This window comes from Galendromus occidentalis, unplaced genomic scaffold (genome assembly GCF_000255335.2).
Source record: "Galendromus occidentalis unplaced genomic scaffold, Mocc_1.1 scf7180000077504, whole genome shotgun sequence".
Lineage (NCBI taxonomy): Eukaryota > Metazoa > Arthropoda > Arachnida > Mesostigmata > Phytoseiidae > Galendromus > Galendromus occidentalis.
This window is the reverse complement of record NW_003805492.1, coordinates 404,797-425,422: the sequence shown is the minus strand read 5'-3', so window position 1 is coordinate 425,422 and position 20,626 is coordinate 404,797. Positions and strand designations below refer to the sequence as shown.

Below are 20,626 nucleotides of genomic sequence, written 5' to 3'. Positions count from 1 at the left end.
TGATTGAGATAGCGGAGATGCGTCTCAAAATTAGAGAGGAAAATATCAGATCCGATTACTCCTCGTCGGTGATAGCAGCGAGAGGGGAGAGAGGTCGTTCAAACGACCGTCGCTCATTCGGACCCGAGCTCAGATTTCAGACAAAGATCAGTGAGGGAAAACGGGACCGATTAGTGATTCTATCAGTCTCCGTCGGCTGATCGACCTTCCGCTTCTCGTCTCTCCGGTTTTGTAAGGGGGAGGAGCATTTCCCATTTTCGGAGTGTCAGTGAGAGCGACGCGATGCGTCATTCATCCACTTAGAGACGACTGGAGGAGTTTGCGAACGAATCGTACGTCTAACGGGATCCCGAATATCTCCGTGGAGTACCACACAAGGTCGGAGAGCGCCACGAGCAGTAGCCGACGACTCCCTCGACCACAGGAATCACACAGACCCCCTGGGCTATAGAATCTTCAATTAACGGGTTGCGGATTCTCGAATCCGGAATAGAGAAGCAACCCCAGATCTCCTTTTCCTGATCGAAGTATTTTCCCGAAGGGTTCCTCGCGCCCCTTCTACGGCATAGCACGAATCCCCTGATTCGGTGGAGAGTCTAGTTGTCGTGGTGGGTGACAGGCCGTGCAAATTATGAGGTGTGTGTCCGCTTTTCCCCATGCCGAGCTTGCCGGGAGTAAAATTTCTGCGTGGTCAATGCCCACCCGAAAATGCGCTGTCGGAGGCGCCGCCTCGTTGTTTAAGCGAGGGGAGAAACACAGAGATGGTCGCTCGTGCCGGCGCCGCTCCTGATGCAGAGGCTGCTACAGAGGTTAGAAGATCCTTTGCAGAAGGGGAGGGTTCCCGCGTCGCAGCCTCCGCGGGTCCCCATCATCAACTTCATCATACATAAGGCTTGAATGAGCGAGCTATCATGCCACGCAGGCGGGCAAGTAAACAGGGCAGCGGGGTGTTCGAGGGCGCCCCGACGGATGAGGTAGCGGACGAGCGAGCGAGCTAGCCAGATAAGCGAACTGACTGAGGGACAAGGAGAGAAAATGGGACGGAGAAAGAAAACTCGAACGCGAGGGCGAACATGACAACGAGAGGACGCAGCTATGCTGTTAAACCTCAGAAACCCGTCATTTGCTCGAGCTTTCATGTGATGCGAACGGCGGCCGTCATCATTGCCGCCAGAGGCTCTGAGTGAGCGGCAGGCCTCGACGGCTTATGTCACAACCGTAAGTTATAATTTGGCTGTTTTCCGTTCGTACGTTCGCGGATTCGTGGCGGCCGGTGCTCAAGTGGCGAAGCGAGGAGGACGGTCGGATCTCGTCCACGTAGACGCGCTCCCCCAACACCGTTGGGAGCTATTGGCGCTGTTTGTTTCATTTGCTCTCGTCTCGACGCAACGCCGTTTCCGGCCGAGTAACCGGATACCGAATTACTCCGAGCGAGCATCTCGACGATGCCTCGGTCGGCGGGCTCCTTCGCGACTTGTTCGAGTCTTTCGTATTCCTGATCGCTATCGCGTTCCGAGTGAACGCGACACTCACGTGAGGGAGACGTAATGAAGAGCGGGAGTTTTTCGGGGTTTTCGCTTCGCAGAGGGGAAAGTTTCGTCGGCTCTCCCGTGATTGTCCGACTGTGAGCTGGAAGGCAGCTTTCTTTTTTGTCTCGTGCGCGCGCGCTTCCGAGGGAACCGATCTGACCGTCGCTCGATGAAGTTTTTCTCTCCCAAGTCGCGATTCAGAGAGCCTCGCTGGGAACGGTTTTTGAGCGGCCGACTAGACGAATAGTTGATTGAACCCAACGACGGACAATGCTGTTCATCTAGCTCAGTTTTCGTGTTTGCATGTCACGTTCTCCAGCACTCAGCCGTCATCCGGTGTCCTTCCGCGTGCGTACGTGCGTTGCACGTGCATACATATGCACGGCCCGTCGACGATCAAACCAAAGTCAAGATCTCCGGCAAAAATGTTAATGAGGCTGACTTATTCATCACTACGGGTGGTTTCTCTTGTGAAGTCGAGACCAACGCCGCGCCGCCGCCGCCGCCTTTGCCCTTGTCGGATGATCTACCTTTCATAAAACTTAGGGGCGAATCCCTTCGGCACATATCCGCATCGCTCCTCGGCTCTCCGTGCGGTCACTCACGCGGCCGGCAATGCAGCAGAGGGCCGTTATACGGCAGCGTCCTGCTCGGCTTGACGTGTTGAACTTCCGATCTGTATATGGAGTCCGACTGGCGGAATTCCGACAAACAGCGCAGATTCCGACGGGTTTGGCGTGTATCCTAGAGAATGCTTTTGTTTCGAATCGAGTGTCTCGTATCGAGCGGAATCTGCTGATGTTATGACGCTAGTTGAAAGATTCGTTGACATCTCTGGCCTGCGGTGTGGCTGGCAGACTGTTCGTTCGGATCGCGAACCGGGCCCTCCGGGTTCTCTTTGGCTCGGCCTATCGCTCAGATCAGAGCATGTTCTTCTTCTACTTGACGCGCCCGCCGCTGGCGGTCGGGCGATGCCGAGCAGCGTCAGAATCTGATCGAATAACGATCTCATCCTGTCAATTCGACGAATACAAACAGTTCAACTGCTTGTCCATGAGCGATTTCTATGCCAAAAGTAGGCCGCCAATCAACTCGACAGGCCCGTACACCCGCGACGCGTCCGCTCCTTCCGCTCGCAGTATTCATTTGGTTTTGAGTCATCGCGAGCCGCTCGCATCTGCTCTTGATTGGGTCTTGAGAGACAAGTAGTAGTCTCGAGAAGCGTCCGGCTCCTCTTGAAATTCTCTTTGCGGGTGGAACTCGACAGCATTTCGACGGTGAAGGTTCGGGAAGCGACGTGATTCATGTCGTTTGTTCCAGTGGACTGGGTGTTTGTGGGCATTTCATTGTCGTTTGCCTCTTTGTGTTTCGGTCTCTTGGTCACCTTGGCCGCCTCGATACCGAACTGTCGATTTCTTCGCGCGCCCTCGCCTCCTCTGAAACGTCTCCCAGACCGGTTTTGTGTCTCCTCGGGCAAAGCACCAAGGAGCAAACAATAACAGCCAATATTCAAAACCCATGTCCTGTGACGTGCTATCTTGGCCGGCCAGTCGGCTCCGACTCTGTCGCAGTCGAGAGCATGGATGTACCCGAAGAGCATGAACGCGCTTAGATGGGAACGAAAATCATGTCCCTCTAACAAAAGTCTATGATTGGAGAGAACAGAGCAAGAGAAGACTTCGATTGTGATCGGAAACAAGGAACTGACATCCGGAAAGCTCATGGTGCAGCTTGTTTCGGATGACATTCGGATCCAAGAAGCGCTCCAGTCAGTCATTCAATCAGATCATCGTCCGCTCGCGCGTTTTTTCGAATCGCTCAAGTGTCGTCCAACGAGTAAGCAAATCGGGACCCGTCGGCGGGAGAACTAAGCTGGCCCGTACTGACTTTGACACGCCTGCCATTAATGGACACTGGAGATACGACGCGTTCTGGCAAGGGCCGTCAGGCCGCGGCGACGAGGAATTATTCTGCATATATTTCATTCAGAAGCTCTGCCGGCCCCGGCGAAGGGCTATTTTGCTCTCGGATGATGCTCCGCTCAAACGCTCTTCGAAACAGAACATTTCAACTTGAAACACTGCGGAACCGCCTCCACCACATGCGTCGCTCTTATCGAAGATTAGTTGGTTCCGTGGCCTTCGAGGATCTGTTCGGGAGAGGTTGACAAATCGGGCACGCAACCTTCAAAGAGCGCATCGATTCAAAGCTATTCCCTTTTTGATTGAATGAATCTCCTCCACCGTGATTTCAATGGGAAGACGGGAGATAAATTAGGGAAGCAACGCTGATTCGAGAGCTTCGTCCGTGGATCTTCAGATATCGATCCGGAGGCAAGCTCCTCGGTTTGGGTGACGCCATCGCTCTCAACAGAATGACGGAATGAAATGCTCTCAATTATTTGCGGAGGCATGGTTTCATCTCAGCGATGATCGTTATTGATATCATATCACTTGTGATATCATTATCATTCCGAGTCGGACGGATCGATACCTCACCTATATTCTCATTCCGGTGTCAAGCAAAGCCACCCCTGCACACAGATCTCATTAGCGGATCTATCATCGCAATGCTCTCGGTATCCGCAGGTAGTGCTCTGATTATCGCATTACGATTCGATAAAACCCCAACACATCTGATCAGATCAGTTCCATAACTCGTTTATTGGCTCAATCAGCCGGATTACGGTTCACATGACATCGGAACCCATTTATCCTCGCCGTTCCTCTCCGATTCCCAGAGCAAGGGTACGAACCGGCATGAATGACGACGACGACGGAATTGTGTCTCCTTGCCGGCCCCAGGTACGCGGTGCCTGGAGCGGTTTCTCATTGTTGGCGCTGCCGCCGCCGCCACCGTCGTCGTAATCACGATTACGGCTTATTGGTTCATGGAGTGAAGAGGAATTGTATCGGTGAAGGCGACGACTCAACCACGCGGAAAAAAAATGCGACCCGTCTAAAAAGTGAGGCCGCCGAGAAAGTAAAAGGGGTCTTTTTCTGAATGAACACGAACGAGTTGTCGCTGTCGTTGCGGCACTCACTCGAGCACGACGAAGTACTTCGGAAGGAAGTCAGTCAGTGAGTGACTCAACCATCGGCTTCCGAAACGCTCTTGTACTTATTACCTCACTCAGACGCATCACCAAGAGAAATCGGCCTCACCGTGACAGTCGGTGGCGGCACCAGCGACGACGGTCGGAGCGAAGAGCGCTTCCGTCGCCAGCAACGGTGGCATCGCAAGCGGCGAGCAGTGACAGCGCGGGCAAAAGAACTGACTTCGGAGCCCAAGTCGCCCATTCGAGTGGATTGGCAGAGCTCGCTTGAGAACGAAGCAAACGCTGGAACCATTTCCCATAGGTCTCCGTTTTTTCCGTAGCTACCGAGTAGGAGAAGAACCCGTCGAGTGGGTCCCGAGCGAGTGCTCGAGCTCCCTAGCGACTCATGCCCAGGGCGCCGGCCGGCTCCTTCTTGAATATGCTCTGTAATTGATATCCCGAAAATAATCCGTGGAGCTCTCGGGTAACTTCCTTAGATTACATGTCCCGTTCGCTCTTCCTCCGTCTGTTCGGCGTTCCCAGATAGGGTCGTTGGTTTGTTCGTTCGTCGCTCGTTCTCACTCGACTCGGAGCGGAGACCTTTGAACCTCTTAAGGGCTACGGTGTTTATACAGCCCTCAGCCGATGGAGTTTCTCGCTTGCTTTATCGTTCCCCTCGACAGTCGTCGGTCGGTGGGCGCCCTCGCTGTTATCCTCCCTCATCAGCGCCACGAGCGAGGACGGCTCCTCGCCTATTCTTATTTCAACGAGAGCCTTTTTAGCTAGTGTCCGTCTGTGTATCTGTCCGTCCGTCCGTCGGTCTGAGCCTTCAGCCGCTCGTCGACTCGCTCGACATCCATCCGTAGGACCAGTCGAGCACTCTGATTACAGAGCCAATCTCAGCGAAGATTCCCTCGACTCATTCAGTGCCGCTAACTGAAAAGAGGAACAAAGAGATCGAGAGCGACGAGCCAGATGAAAGCAGATAATATTCAGATAAATAGAGAAAGAACTGAGACGGAACTTGCCCTGGGCTCGCTCGAGCGAATGCTCGCCGTCGGCATCGCCTGCGGCGTTGCCTCCGCTTTCCGTACCCGGCAGTGGCCTACGCTTCCGCGCAGAGAAAATCTGCCGGCAAAATGCAGCGTCAGGCTCTAAAGCCGAATTCCCCGCAGCCTCTCGGAGCGACAGCGGCCCCAATCCGGGCACGCGGTTGTGATCGGCCAGTCAGGTAGAAAACGCCATTAAAGCTTGCGCCGCGGCCGCAGAGTTTGCATCGAACTTCGTATCAATGTTTCTGCGGCCGCTTTACTGCGCTCACTCGACGATGGGCAATTATTGCCTCCCTGGTCTGCGAGCCGGTCGGTCGGCCGGCCGGCCCGCCTCCCGCTCGTTCGCTTGCCCGCGCGCGCCGAGGAAAAAAGAGAAGAACCGTACCCCAGAGGGAATCGGCCAAAGTAGGAAGTTGGTTCCTGCAGCAAATGGTTTCTCCACGACGACGACACGAGCTCGCATCTCACATAAAAAGCTCGACTTTCGAGAAAGTTGCGCATTCACTCTCCGCTCATTCATCTGTTCATTCATTCATCAATCTACTCCCCAAGAATGAATGGAATTTGAGCTCTGTATTCATTCATCCAATCGGCATGTTGTTTCTTCAGCACAAGCATTAATAATCACTTGACTCGAACGGATGCTTCACCGAATCTGACCGGAGTGGAGTGACGGAGGAGACTGGGCAGAAAGCATGAGGGTGGAAGGAAGCGTTTTAAGCCGCGATCCGGTGCTGTGCGTGGGCGAAAAGAGCGCAAGGCGACGGAGGACGATAACCACTCCGACAGGGCGAAGCCGGCTATAGGGTTCTACCGAGCTCCGGAGTCAAGCGGGAGACGTCGTGGACGCGAGTGGGGAAACGGAAGGGCGATGCGGGGGACGTTGACTCAGGAAGGAAAGAAGACGAAGAGCCTCGCCTGGAGCCGAACTCGTCCTAAACAGGCGCAGGCCAGACAGAGCTGGAGCCCTCGGAAGTTGAGCTCCGACGGGACTTCCTTGCTTGTTCCACCGTCGTCGCCGCATCCTCGACTCGAATGCGGACAATGTTTCCAGTTTGATCTATTGGTGCGTAAGAGACGGAACAATGAATAAACCTCCCGCCCGTCCGCCGCTTCTCGAGGCCGCCGTCTCCGGCCGTCGGCTTGTTGATAGAAAGAATCTGCCGGTGGAAGCCCGCAAAGGCGAGTCCGCTAATTCCGGCGTCCCGGAATTAAAGGATTACGAGACTAGAGGAGCAGCAGCCGCGGCATCAGCAACAACCACGAGAACAACGATAAAGCGTTCTCTGACCACCTGAGCACCAACTGTTCTCTGGCCCTCCGAACGGGTTGAGCCGTCCTCCGCCTATTCCCGTGGGCTGCGCATCCGGTATGCCTCGCAGTTGAGACGCTCTGCCCTGTGTGACGAGCGTGTCCTGGCCAGCCTTGGTCGGCTCCGATTCCGCCTCTTTCTCGAAGTAGCCTTCCTCTGTCCATTCTTCCACATTTGGCTCAGCCCGAAGCCAGCACTCTCTCCAGGCATAACCTCTTCCGACTCTTGGCCACGTCGACTCCGGAGCGGCCCGACCCAATTTTACCAATAGCGCCTTCGTCCTTCTGCTATCCCAGACCGGCCCTTCAATGCCCGTGGGGTATACCGCTACTCTCGGATTCCGACAAAGAGCTCCTTAGCCAACGACGCGCCGCGGCTGCCGTGGCTACTTGGGAAATCAGCCTAAGAAAGAAGCATCGGTCTCTGGTGAAGTTCTTGTCTCGACTTCCCTTCGCTTAATGCTCGTTGCGAACAACTGCTCTAGTTTTCATTAAGCTCGGTCGCGCTGAAGGGGGTCAAGCGTTTTTTACGCAGAAACCGTGACTTGCGTGACTCCTTTGCCGCTCACGCACTGGTCCTCGATTTGCCGTAAGGGACGCTGCAGGATCTTCTAGCTTCCTGGAGCTGATCAGAATGACGTTTTTGAAACCATTGTCCGACGCAACAAGCCGCATGCCCTGGGTCGGCCTCGGGACTCCAAGCGACTCGACGGCCAGGCCGACGCACGGACGCCCATGGAGTTCCTACTCATACTCGGCAGAGGTGGCGACGTAGGCAAGACATCGACTGATTAGCGCAAAAGCGGGCGGAGTGTTGACGCGTTTTTATTTACCCGTCGGTCGCGGCCGTGGCTCTGTCGACAGTAGGGCGTTAATCACATCATCATCACAAACTTCTTTCCGGCCTGAAGCTGTCATTTAGCCTTTAGCTTGAAATTCTCTTCTTTCGAAACATCGTTTTCGAACGACGACGATTCGAGCTCTAGACTCAAACCTACCCTGGCAGTCCGTTCGCCATCGCTGCATAGGTTCACAGAATAGTCGAACACACCTCCGACTAGAGAGCGGGAATAGATACAGCGACGGGTGAGAAGGTTCTCTGACCTCGTTCATCACTCGTAAACTAGACGCGAAGTCTGCTGGGTTTTTTTCCCGCTCTACTCCACGTTGGAAGTCGCATCTCTCAAGTTGGCGACATACTCGTTTCTCAACATCTGTCATCCGATGGTTGCTTTCTTGCTTTTCGCTACTCGGTCCTCCGGGTCGTCCATGCTTGGGGTTTCTCGCGTCATTCAATTCCAACTTCGTTCAAGACGCCATCAGATCTGGAAGTGTTCTATTCGGCTTTACACTGGTTACTAATTACGTCTGTAGAAGCTAAAAACCCCACAGCCCACGTTGTTCTCTAGCGACAACAAACTAACCAACTGAGCATTCGGTTATTCTAGTGGGGAACATCGGCTCGGCTTCCGGCTACAGGAGCCCGAAGCCCATTTACAAGTCTCTTCTAACGAATGTTAGAGTGAATTAGAGAAGTGCGGCGGGAATGAAATTAGAAAAACTCCAACTTGATGACAACAGCGCTGGGCTCTCTGTTCAAATGAAAAACTGCTATAGCGCGACAAACCCTACCGCGCTTGGCAACGGTAGAGCGAGGCGAGTTTTTGTCAAGTAGTTACCGATAAGCCTTAATGATACTTGCCGTCATAGAGGCTAATTACAAGCCATCTCGTTGCTTCTTCCCCGGTGGTGGGGACCGGGACAAGGAGTTGCTTATATCCTCGCCGGTTCTTCGACTCGCGTTCCTCCGTCCGTCTTACGCTGTGGAGCTTCGATATTATTCCGTGAAAGAATTCGATTCGTTTAAAACTCAGTCTACTCTTATGACTGAACTTTCCAGAACTCTAGGAGAGCTGAAAGCGCGATGAATTCTCATGAGAACTATTTCTTTCAGCCGTCGGCCGGCTTCACGGTGTCTCCGTCGCCGCCTGAGTGCTCATCGACCGAGTCCTCATCGCCTCAGACAGCGTTCTCTCCCGGAATCGCCGTGAGTGTCGGCGTAAGCGTACCGGGGGTGCACGCGGGTCTTGGGGCAGCTGTAAGCACAGCAGCGGCCACTCAAGTACCACCAGCAGCTTATTGGTTTTACTCGCCGCAGTTATCGGCTGCTAGCAGCACATCCGCACAGGGAATCACCACGGCAACAACGAGTCCCCCTCCATCGACAAATAACCAGACTAACTTAGCCAATTCAGCTGCCCTCATGGCTACGATGACTTCTCTCGCGAACGTCAAGGACTCCAGATGGTTGCAGTTGGAGGTATGTTCCATTTCACATGATCTCGCACCCATCATTCTAAAAATTATTTCATCATCGAAATATAACTTTCACTGAAGAAAACTCGGCGGACCCTCGCCCATTCGAGGGTAAGAGCAATCGTAGTCCATATCTGACCGAGGGGGAGCTGCTGGGCCTTTTTTCCCCCAAACCTAAGGGAATTCTTACATACGCAAATTCATGGTCCATTCGCGCGACGCGGAGGTTGGACAAGAGAACCCAATGGGTCGGAAGTCTCGGGGGAACGCCAATTAGTCGAATCTCAAACCCATTCGATAGCTGATTCATTGGAGCAGCCGGTTGTTGCTCACTCGTCCACGGCGACTTCCCGACTCAAGCATGTCCATATGATAGAAAGACTTCATCAGGCACCCCAGGGCGTGAACCCGAGCAACTAATCGTACCTACACCAACTCCGTGCCCACTCCCCCATTCCGACTCGGTAGAGTCTTAAGGTCCCATAGTGGGTCGGTGTGGAAATCGCCTTCGGGCGCGCAGCGAGCAGACTCGCCGGGGGGGATCAGAATGGGTGGAGTTTATCGGCAGTTCAATTTAGAGATTAGCGTGGCTCTTTGCGCTCTCTTCCTTCGACACTCGATTTCGCAATTTCGACTTTCGTCTTCGGTCCCCGCAACTGTCGTCGCAGCAGCCGCGCTTGCGGGCGGTACGTTCCGAACTTGCCGTCCGAAACGTTTGGGATTCTTGGAATGGAATGTTGATTCCCTTTTCCCGCGCGCTCTCCTGACAGATTCTGAAAACTCGGCCGCATCTGAGCAACGACGACAGCGGAACGTCAAGCTCGACTGTGATGGCACCGACAACGCCAACAATGTCAGTCTCGACGGACATGGTATCGATGCGTAAGCAAACGTTCCATAGCTCAGTATGCGCGGGCTCCCTGGCTTCCGGAACGAGCCAACATATGGGAACCTTATAGCGTAGTACCTACTCACGTATAAGCCGAGGAAGATTCTTCCCTCGAATCGGAGGGCCTGCGACATTTGGATTCGGCGAAGAGCCCGATTCTCGACGATTGTCCATTTTCGCCGAGCCGGAGAAATCGACTCATTATAATTAATAACGTTTTTACATTTGAGGTCATTGTCGGACGAGGTCTCCAAAGAGCGCGAATGAACTCCCCCTCCGTTTCCAGGTGTGCCGCGAGTTTCAACGGAATAAGTGCACACGACCGGATACAGAGTGCAAATTCGCCCATCCAGCATCGAACGTCGAAGTACAGAACGGCAGAGTGATCGCCTGCTACGACTCAATAAAGGTAAACTATATCCTCTTCATTGCAGACTCCGGTTCGAGCGGTGTTCCCCGTATGTTTTCGCGCGACTACGGAAGTCCTAGGTAACAATTGGGTGTGAGCTCAATGATTCGGTCCGCCGAACAAATCCGAAGAGCCACATTCTCCCGGAACAACATTATCGTCCTTGAGCCGATCCAATCGGTGAAGTCTCGAATGTAAGATTCTCTACACGAGCACATGGTAGCCGGGCGGCGGGGAGCGAACAAATCTGTCGGGCGCAAACGTGCACAGGCAGACACGCGGACGGTCTGTCGGTGGGACGGACGGTCGCGCTTGTTGGAATAATTGGCTTTGCCTTTGCTGTGTGCCTGTGAGTGTCAGCAGACACTTTCGCCTCCAGCAGTGTTCTTTCCCGGGTAAACACGAGACGAACGAAACCACTTTGTGGAGCAGTTGAATGCTGTTTTGTTGCTGCCACGGCCGCTGTTGCGGGGATTCGCTGCTGCTAGACGTCTCGGAGACACTTGTATCCTTTTCCCCTCACATCACCGCATTCGTTCCCACGTAGTCCTCATCCGGGACTCGCAGCGAACCTCTGCTTCGGGATACCCTCATCTAGTCCGATGTTCAGGAGCAGACGGAGTGGCTAACGTAGAGCTGTCTGTTCGCTTCCGACCTTCCGAGGCGAATGGTGATGCCATTCGCAGATCCGTCGTTCCTGATGTCTTCGTGATCCGATGATATTGGGGAACGCGGCTCACTCAGACCGGGGTCCGGATAGGAGGAAACCTGTCGTCGCATGAAGGGAACACGAAATCTCCGGGCCTGCCCATCCGCTCGAGCAGTCAAGCTGGTCGGCCCCACCACGAAGTGGGTCCTCACTCGCAAACTCCTCATAGTTGGCTTCAAGGACCGTGATGCTTCAAACAGGTTCGGATTCGGGTGGAAAGTTGCAGTTTGCCTGCACTCGTCGGCTTTTCCGGAGCATCTTCGCGCATAGCTCCCCCCTTCCCCTGTTGCTTTTCTTTCTCGCTCGCTCGCTCTTGCGTCTGCGAGTTTGACTACAGACAGACGACGAACCAGTCCTACGAGCAAGAATGAGTTGAGTCGGCAGACAGGCAGCCAGCCAGTCAGTCAGGCGAGCGTGGACTGAAACGAGCAGGGTAAGGCCGCTTCCTTTGTGCGTCCTGCCAACGAGTGAGTCCTGACAGTGACGGATGGCTATGCTTCCTAACGCTGGCGCGCAACCAGATAGCGAATTCAATAGTAGCAAGAGAATGCGTATCAATATTAGACGAGTCGTCTCGCGGCGGCGCGGCATCCAGTTCGGATGCCATTTCTGCCAGACGAAATTTGTGGGGTGGGGGGATTGAAGAGAATCGACGAGTGCGTGAACGATCCGAGGCGCGCTCCTCCACGCTTTTCGTGACTCGGGATTCATCGCCTCACCAGGCGGGGGATCGATTCCCAGACACGTCCAGCTTGAGATTCCGACGGTGCGCTGCGAGACGTAGAATTCCGCGGGAAATACGTTTCAGTGCACTGATCGCCTCAGAATTTTATCGGGACTGAGAGTTACCTGCTGAAGTGGTTCAATCACTGATGAGGATGAGTACCGCTCGAAGCTCCTCAGGAGGAGGCATATCGATCCCTGCCCGTCGGGGGGAATGGCGTCGAATTCGCCTCTGTTCTGAGGGACGGCACGGTCAGACCTACTCGGTGCCGAGCAGTTCTCGTCGAGAGGCCAGCCCTTGTTCCTCGGCCAAATTGTCTCACTGCGTTATAAAAGGCGACTAGGTCTGTCGCGTGGATCTTATCAAGCTTTCTGCAGTACAACAGCCCCGACAGAGCACAAACGTACGCAGGCACGCACCCGCCCACCGAGCCGGCGACCGGCCGACCTATCCGAACGAGCACTCACAAACAGGAAAAAGAGCGCAATCGTTTCCCTTCGCGCAGGAGACAGAACTCGCGCAGGAGGCCGTCGCGACGTCGACAACCTTCGTTGCATTGTGGATCCACTCAGTAAAACTGTTCAGATTGTCCTCGAACGCTGAAGCATCAATGCACCCTTTTCCGAGCAGACGGACCCGGCATCCGTTGAGGCAGGAGCAGCCAATATGTAAATTGCTTGAAGTGCCGGGAGGAGCGAGAAGAACACGCCGAATTTCCCGGAGCTCCTGGAATGGCCGCCGAGTCGCTGGCATCCTGCTCGCCGGTGAAGGAACAGCGAATATATATAGAAAAGCATCGCAGAGTGAATAACGCAGTCTCGGTCGAAAGGAACGCCACGCTGGGGCCTCGCAGCAGGGCAAAGAGGGTGGGGGAAAGGGGGGTTCAAGGGAAGAGCATCGGTCGTAGGGGACGAAGGCGAGAGCGTGCTCTGAGCCGGAAAAGTAGCCAAAAGAATGCGTAGCCAGCAGACCACACATCGATTCCTTTCACGGAACCCTCCCGCTATCACCACCGGCACCGCCGCGTGCTCACTTCAGCAGAATAGAAAATCAGTGAGCGCCGGCGATCCGCCGATCAGGATCGAAGCTCCAAGGATGGAGAGATTTGTTGGGATCGAGGGCGGAATTTCGGATCATGGGAAGGGCGGCTCCGGCAAGAGATTCCGCTTCAGAGGAGGAGTTAGGTTGAAAAGTTCCGACGCGAAGGGTCCGGCCCTGGTAGACGAGACCGAGGAAATCTCCTGGAAGAACGAAGAAATAGAGACTGGATGACGCTGAGGCTCCGCGAATCTCAGGAAATGGGGCATTGCTAATTAATCTGACTCTTGGCGAGCGAAAAAACCATAGTCAGAACGCGGGGTGGAATTCGTCTCGGAAAAAAGCGATCTGTGATTGACGAGTTGATGAGCATCGTGACCGATCTCCAATGGTGTTTCCCGATAGCTTTCGGAGAGCGAGATTGAGCCCTCGACGCCAACGGGTTGGATCGGCTCATTTCTCGACGTAAATTGAGGAAACAGGCGTCTTTTCTTCCGCGAATCTTTTATATCGATTCGCGAGATGTTTTCATTCCGGGAGCGAGGCGGGACTATCATTCGCGGACCGGTCTTTCGACTCCCACGATGATGTTTTTTTCAAAAACTGTAATCTCATACGGGTAGACAATCGTCATAGACTCACCACTCCCACCACGGCCCACGCACCTCGTGATGATAATTCGTTTGTGGTATATATTATCTATATTCATGGCAGGTCACATTCATATGCAACGCCGGAAATGCAACGACGACGACGACCGCGACGTACGTGGGAGGGGGCGCAGGGGCAAACCTCGAGCAGGAATAAGCGAGAAACGGCGGAGCTACATGTCTTATGTGACGAGGTGTTTCTTTTCCCGCCGAGGAGTCGGCAAACAAAAAACAGCGTTCTCGACTTCTGCCGACGAGGTAGTTCCAGGTGCCGCTCGTGCGGCTGCTGTGGCGGCGTTGACGAAACAGCGACCCCGACGATTCCCGTGCATAATATGGACACGAGTCTCGGCAAACACGACGCGGGATCACTTCCTTCCTCCAGGCGGTCTACTAAGCTTATTCCACCTTCCTCATCCAGCGAGATATGAGTCCGACTAGAACGATTCCGAGTTCGAGAGATCCCACTCAAGACATGTCGGAAGTGGCCTGGGGTGGGGAATCCGTGAGGGAGGCAGACCACGGAGGAGATTTCAGCACGAGGAACGGAGTCCCATGGACGTTCCGTGTCCAGATGATGCTTATACGTCTATGGGGATCCCTTGTCCTCGTCCTTGTATCCGACCACTTCGAACAGTTGGACGGGGCGCGCGGAGGAGACAAAACGAACCTCCAATCACCTGATCGATCGATCCTCCGTTTGGGTAGGGTACTCGACATCCAGAGCTCGATGACACGAAGAAGAGGGAAGAAAGATGTGGCAATCGTCAAGCTCGTCTGATGACTGGGCGAGGGTGTCCTGGGTCGATCGGCGACCGGAGAATCGGTCGCTTGTCCCGGTGAACAGCGCGAGTGGCCTTATCGAACTTCCTTAGGGATAATCTTGGAAACACGATGTCCCACAAACAATATTCTGAGGGAAAATTTTTCCTCCCGAGACGGGAACGCTGCTGATGGGTCCGGGGTGCATATCGAAGCGAGCATCGCCATGCACTGTTTCTGACGGAAAGCCCGCATTCGAATAGGTAAAGGCGCCGTGTTCATGTGGGTGTTCGGGCTTCATTAGCTTCATTTGAGCCGTATATGCAGATGAGTCGAACGAGTTGCTGGCGAGTTCCTTATGTGAGTTGTATGCCTGCATCGATCGATTGAATGAGAATCGAGGCGACATGGCATTCTCTCGACAAGGTCATACAGCGAGTTCCATTCGAACCCAGAACTCGGCCCGGAATCGACGGAACCCGATCGCTGCGCCGTGTGCTCTCCGCGGAAAACGACAAATCACATATGGGTACGGCTGTTTTCCTTCGCTCAACAATCTGAGACGACTCGGCACGGTCTATTTCCACGATGGTCCTAGACAGCCGGGCTTACGTCGGCGTCGCGAGTCGGCTGGTGGGCTTGCCTGCCGCTATCGGTAGTCCAGGATGCTGGCTGCGACAGAATTTCGCACCCGAATCTTGACAGGCCGGTGGGACGCGCAAACAGACGAACTGACTGTAATCAACGCCGCTCGCTATCGTCCCCCGTTCGCTCGTTCGTCTGTTCGTTCCAACATCGCACGCTAATACGAAGATGAAGCAGGATGGCCGTCCGGTCGGTCGGTCAGTAAGTCGGGGAAGGCGATGACGAAAACGAGCACAGTGACGACGGACACGACCCGGACGGAGAGAGCGCTGCTGCTGCTGCTCCAGGAAGAAAGCTTCCTGTGACTTCCTACGTAATAAGGGGTCGCTACGGCTGGTCAACGAACGGGTCGTACGGAACTGGAGAGAAAGTGAGCAGCATTTGGTCTCTGCAGGGGCTTTTTCTCCTTCCGTGGGCGAACCAAGTGCTGGGTCGAACCTCTATCGCGAGGGAGCGAGATGTCGGACGGGCAAGCGAGAAACGCGTGTCCTGCCAGAGCCGTGGAAGACAAGACCACTAGGCGAAATTGATGACGATTCCCTCCCCTGTCTCTGTCGGCGAATACCTAGAGCCCTGGTCTCCTGATCGCATTTCATAATTCCTCTGAGTGTTCGAACACCACAGATCTGCGCCAAGTTGCCCAAGGAGAGGGTTCACCGATCCAACCAGACTCCCCAGCGCGGGTAGGCTTTTCACTATCATCAGTGGTGGCACTTCAATGTGAAGTCATCATCGGATTATCAATCCCTAATGACATTTAACGGCCCGAAAAACTGCGCGACCGTCTCCCGAACTCCGTCAAAGGCGGACTGAATGAGACTCGGGAATCGGGAGAGCGCGAGCAATGGGGAGGAGGGAGAAAGAAAAATGTGACGCACGTCGGATGCGCGAGGATAAAAACGAGTTTTTCGACGCTGTCGGGCGCAATTTCCCACAGATACTGCTCGTCGTCATTTTCTCTCCGAGGAATCACAAAAGCAGCGGAGATCAAGGAAATCATTGGAGACACCGGATATCGGGGGAAATCGTCGATGATCTCGGGAAGGCTTCGAATTCGATGCGATCACCGACTGGCAGAGCAGCCGAGAAAAAGCGCCGGGGGTCTAATCAGAAACCTGATCAAGTGTTTGACCTTAATCGCCAGCCCGCTGGAGACCGTCGCGTTCCCCGCGCCAGAGGAATGGGAAGAGGAATCAATGGCGACTAGAATTCCTTCGGAAAAATCGGAATGGAATCCAGAACCTTCACCGCGAAAAAACCGAGACATGGAGCCAGATCTCGTTCGGGATGCACTCCGTGTTTTGTTTTCTCCTTCTCTGCACACTCCAAGGGACCAAGGAAGTTTGAGGAACTATCCGATTCGAGAGAGGGTTTGTCGTCTCCGAGGTTCCTGCCTCTAATCTTGGAAGACAAGCGAACGGAGGCCGAATTCGGCTATCGGCGTCCGTGTTTCTGAACTCGATCAAATTGCGTACATGCGAGGGGAGGAACCCTAACGACGTCGACGACCATCACAACAACGGCGTAGACGACCGGGTCGGGCTCGATGAGCTCCAATCGCTTCTTTTTCCACATTTTCCGGCTCGCTTGTCGGTCTGTCTGTGCCTCCTTCTATCGTCCGTCTGTCATCTTCCCCGTCCCCGTGTTTTCTCCCCGAGGACCTGCGGGCCCTCAACCTCAGGCTAAATGACATCATTGCTGAATACATTTCTACCTCGACGGGACGACCGACGCGACGAGTTCGAGCGATCGATCTTGCTCTGTCTGACTCGAGACCGCCCCGTGAAAAACGCCGATTCATTCCTGTGTCCTTCCGATCAACTCCGGAGAATCTTCAAGAGACGAGATTATCGAAAACTACCCCCAGGCCTCGCGCATCGATCGTCCCGACCTTGCCGTCGCGATGTCGACGAGATCCAAAATGGAAACGTTGAAATTTAATTCCTACCGCAGTTGACCCGCTCCACCTCGTAGGACGGCCCGGAGCACGAAGGCTGTTTGCAGCTTCGTGCGGGTCGGTGCGTATTAATGAGATGCCCGATGAGACGGCGATAATGAGAGGGGTACTCTGGGTCTCGGAGCTAAACGACTCGGCGGGCCGGGAACAACGCACAGGCGAAGTAGTGTGGTCTTCCATGAGGTGCCGCAGGCCCGGAGCTCGCTCCCTCCCGTCACTACGACGATCGGCTCTACCGGTTGAGGCTGAGATCCGAGGAATAGCTAGGATGACGAGACCGCCGGAAGGTGCCGGATCGACGCCGAGGGATCACCGAGGAGAGACAACCCGAGAACTAGAGGTCTCTACGCTCGAGGCTAATCTGGTCAGTTATTGGCATGGCTCGATCTGTCACAGCTGTTCTAATGAGGAGATTGTCTCTGTCATCACGACAGCGATGATGACCACGTGGCCAGTTCGGAGAAAGAGCCCGGCGAAGGAAAGGCCATCACTGTAGGAGATCGGTATCCTCGATAAAGGGTGCTACGATGCCCTGACAATGAGATATGAATTATTCGTTCTAGAGAGCCACGAGGCATTCCTTCCGAATTTCCCGGAATTCGACTCTGTCTCATTCATCTCTGTCAGACATCGTCCCCGCGATTCTTTCCGTCGGCTTCTCCGAATCCTTCCGACCGGCTTGGATTCTGAATCAGTTGACTCCTTATTCCCCTCTCTATCGATTCCCTCAGAGCTCCGCAGCAGAATGTTCGTTGCTAATCAAGGAAACTCGCACGGCGGAACCCTCCGAGGATGAAGCTAGTGGCTCGAAAGAGTGTGGGGATGGATGTGTGGGTGAAGAAGGAGAAACGCTTGTTCGAATATTAAATTAGGACCCGGAGCGGCTCCGCTGTTTTTCAAACACCCGGTCGGAGCCCCAGGCTTGTTCGACCTCTTTTTGACGATACGATGTCAGTTCGACAGGAGCAAGCACGTTTAACATTTGAATCCCTCATCTAGGCTCGGAGGCCGAGGGGAGACCAAACTGAATGTTAATTCTGGGTAATTTCATCAACGATCCGGCTCGCCAGTCGCGCTCTGAGGTCGGATAGACGAGGGGCATGGAATCAAGCAGTTCCAATGTAAATCGCGGTGGTGAGCGGAGATAGTCTTCACTTTGTTCTTTTCGCTCCTCCTTCCCCCCCTGATCTTCGCCCTGAACCCCTAGCAAGGCTCCTTCCCATGCCTCCCGGCTTGGGAGCGGAGGTGGAATGGAGGCCGAAGTCACGAGTCTGTTTCGCGATTCCCCATGACCGTCGAGGCAGTTCCCTCGAAACCAGTGCGGAGCATTGGCATCCCTTTCACTCTAGACTTTTAGTCATGCGCTCCCTCGCGGCGTTCCATGCCGCCTACATTTAGTAGACGGCGGCTCTGGAACTCCACAAATCCTGATCGGGGTTCTTATGGGATTGCGATCTGACAGGAGGCAATCTGTTCAGGTTCGCTCTTCTATCCCACTTTTCCGTCTTGCTCTCCCCCTCTCGCATCTCAAAGCGTTATCAGGAAGACAGTGTCCCCTGTAACTGAGACTCGATGTAGTCAGAGATATCGCCTGTTGCTAGGAAGGGAATGATCATTCCTCATTCAAAGGTACGGTCCCTACTGTCAATGACTTCCGCGGGGGGAGCTCGAGAGGCCTGCGATTCGGTAATCCGCATCTGAATAAGGACCCTCGAGAGCCTGGAGTCTTCTCAAGAGACTTGCATCGATCTTGCCCGGCCCCGAAATGTGGAGGCTCGAGGCAGTTTGAAAACTCGAGGAGGACGGAGGAGCTCCTTTTTCTCGGCGAGCTCTCCGGCTATTTAGGCGGGAGTTCTGATCGAGCGTTCTGAGCACGAAAAATAGGCGACAGAAACCACACCCTAGAATTAATTTTTACCTGCCGAGATCGCCTTGATTGCCAGCGACTCGCAGGAGGCGCGTGAGTAGACAGCCCAGCTCAGGCTCTCAGACCTTCGGCCGAAGTTGCAGGTGTTATTTTACTTGAGCACACAATCCTTGCCTGAAGGCGGGAAGTTGTCCAGCATTCGGAGAAACGAGTATGAAGGGGAAAAAACGTCGAATGGACGGGAAAAGTTCAAAAAAGCAAACTCTCGCATGTCTGCTAATCTATTCCGGCGCCTCGTCTTGGAATGACAGCCGCCTCCATAGACGACAGGGCGACACGTCCGAGCGACACCAGCCGATCGATACGCGATGAATGAACGGGTGGATGATTCAGCTATGGAACAAACGTTCTTCGCTGGGTGCTCAGCTCTCCCTGCGAGAGACCGGAAGAGGGTCCTCAAGGACGACGGCTTGAGATATCTTGAAGGTCGAGCGAGAGAGGGTTTCTCTGACTGAGCGAGTTACGAGCAGCGAAAGGAGGCCCTTGGAAAGCTGTATGCTCATAAGCAGGTCTGGAGGAAAAACTGACGGCACCACCCGGAAGGAAAGTCCTGGACGGGGCGGTCAAATATTCCTTCCGAAAAAATGAGGATACCTAGGAACACGAAGGGAGAGACTCCACGGGGACAGTCGCTCCCCATATGAACCCTCAGGACGCGGAGAAGCGAAGGAATCATCTACGCGCGCAGTCTAGAAGCAAAGGTCACGGGAAACGAATGGGAGCGAGGAGACGGCAGAAATGAGGAAAGATATATTGAGAAGAGCCCACGCTGCGATAGGAAGGAGGACATGGAAACTGGGAAAGCGGGTTGAGGAACGCAAAGAGAGAAAAATTGCAGCAAAACAGAAAATAGCGTTTTTCCTTTCGGCGAGATCCTCCCGGCTTTCCTCCCTCGAGGAGCGATGCGTGCTCCTTGACATGTATTGGGTTTTCCATTTTCGACAGCGACGGACAGCTCGCTATCCCCTCTTCAGTTCTTCTCTCAGTCTTTCTCTCCGACATTCCCACTGTCTTTCCCACCGCCTTGTTCGCCACTCTCTGGAAGTAGCTGCTGAATTATGCGTTGCAGATGCGTCAAAGTGCGAGACAAGGCAAGCGTCGATCTCATCTGCCGCCCACCCGTCAGCTTTCGCTACCATTTGTTCCACAGTTTTCGCAGTTCGACGGTTCGCGTCCGACTTATCGATTTTCGTATATCGGGCGTTGATGAAGTGTCCATTGAGAGTGCTCTCCTGGAAAAACCAACGCGGCGAGGACACGGACGGTGTCCAATCCGTTCGAACTATGGTATTCTCAAAGAAAAAAGGAAGATGCATCATACCGATAGTGCTGATAGAACGACGGGGATGAGTACCTACATCTTCCAAATGAACTGCATGCGGTCGATGTATTCACACACCTCTCCCGTTCGCGTTCCGGGGTTAGGGCTGACATTCATTATTCAAATGACTCGAATCCGTTCAGCTGTCTCCGAATCGATGCGATAAGATTTCGCAGAGATATCCAGAGTATTGGACGCGCGACGCGGCCGGAAAAACGGAGACTCTAATCGGAGACGCTCTCCGGGGAACAGAGAGTTGATAACTCCCAAATACATAGAACCCGGAGTCGATCTCTATTTGCCGCCCTGCGGTTTTCAGCCGCCGCAGATTTTCGCAGCTCTCGCCGTGC

The 20,626-nt window shown here is 54.2% G+C and overlaps 1 protein-coding gene across 1 annotated transcript in view; it reads left to right on the top strand.

Annotated features, from left to right (window-relative positions):
* Positions 1–9,192: 9,192 nt before the first annotated feature.
* The window catches only part of mbl (splicing regulator muscleblind), an 80,611-nt gene continuing 69,177 nt past the window's right edge, over positions 9,193–20,626 (top strand). The window contains exons 1-2 of the mRNA XM_018640842.1: positions 9,193–9,249; positions 10,421–10,543. Coding sequence (XP_018496358.1) covers positions 9,193–9,249; positions 10,421–10,543 — 180 coding nt within the window. The remainder of the gene's footprint in view (positions 9,250–10,420; positions 10,544–20,626) is intronic.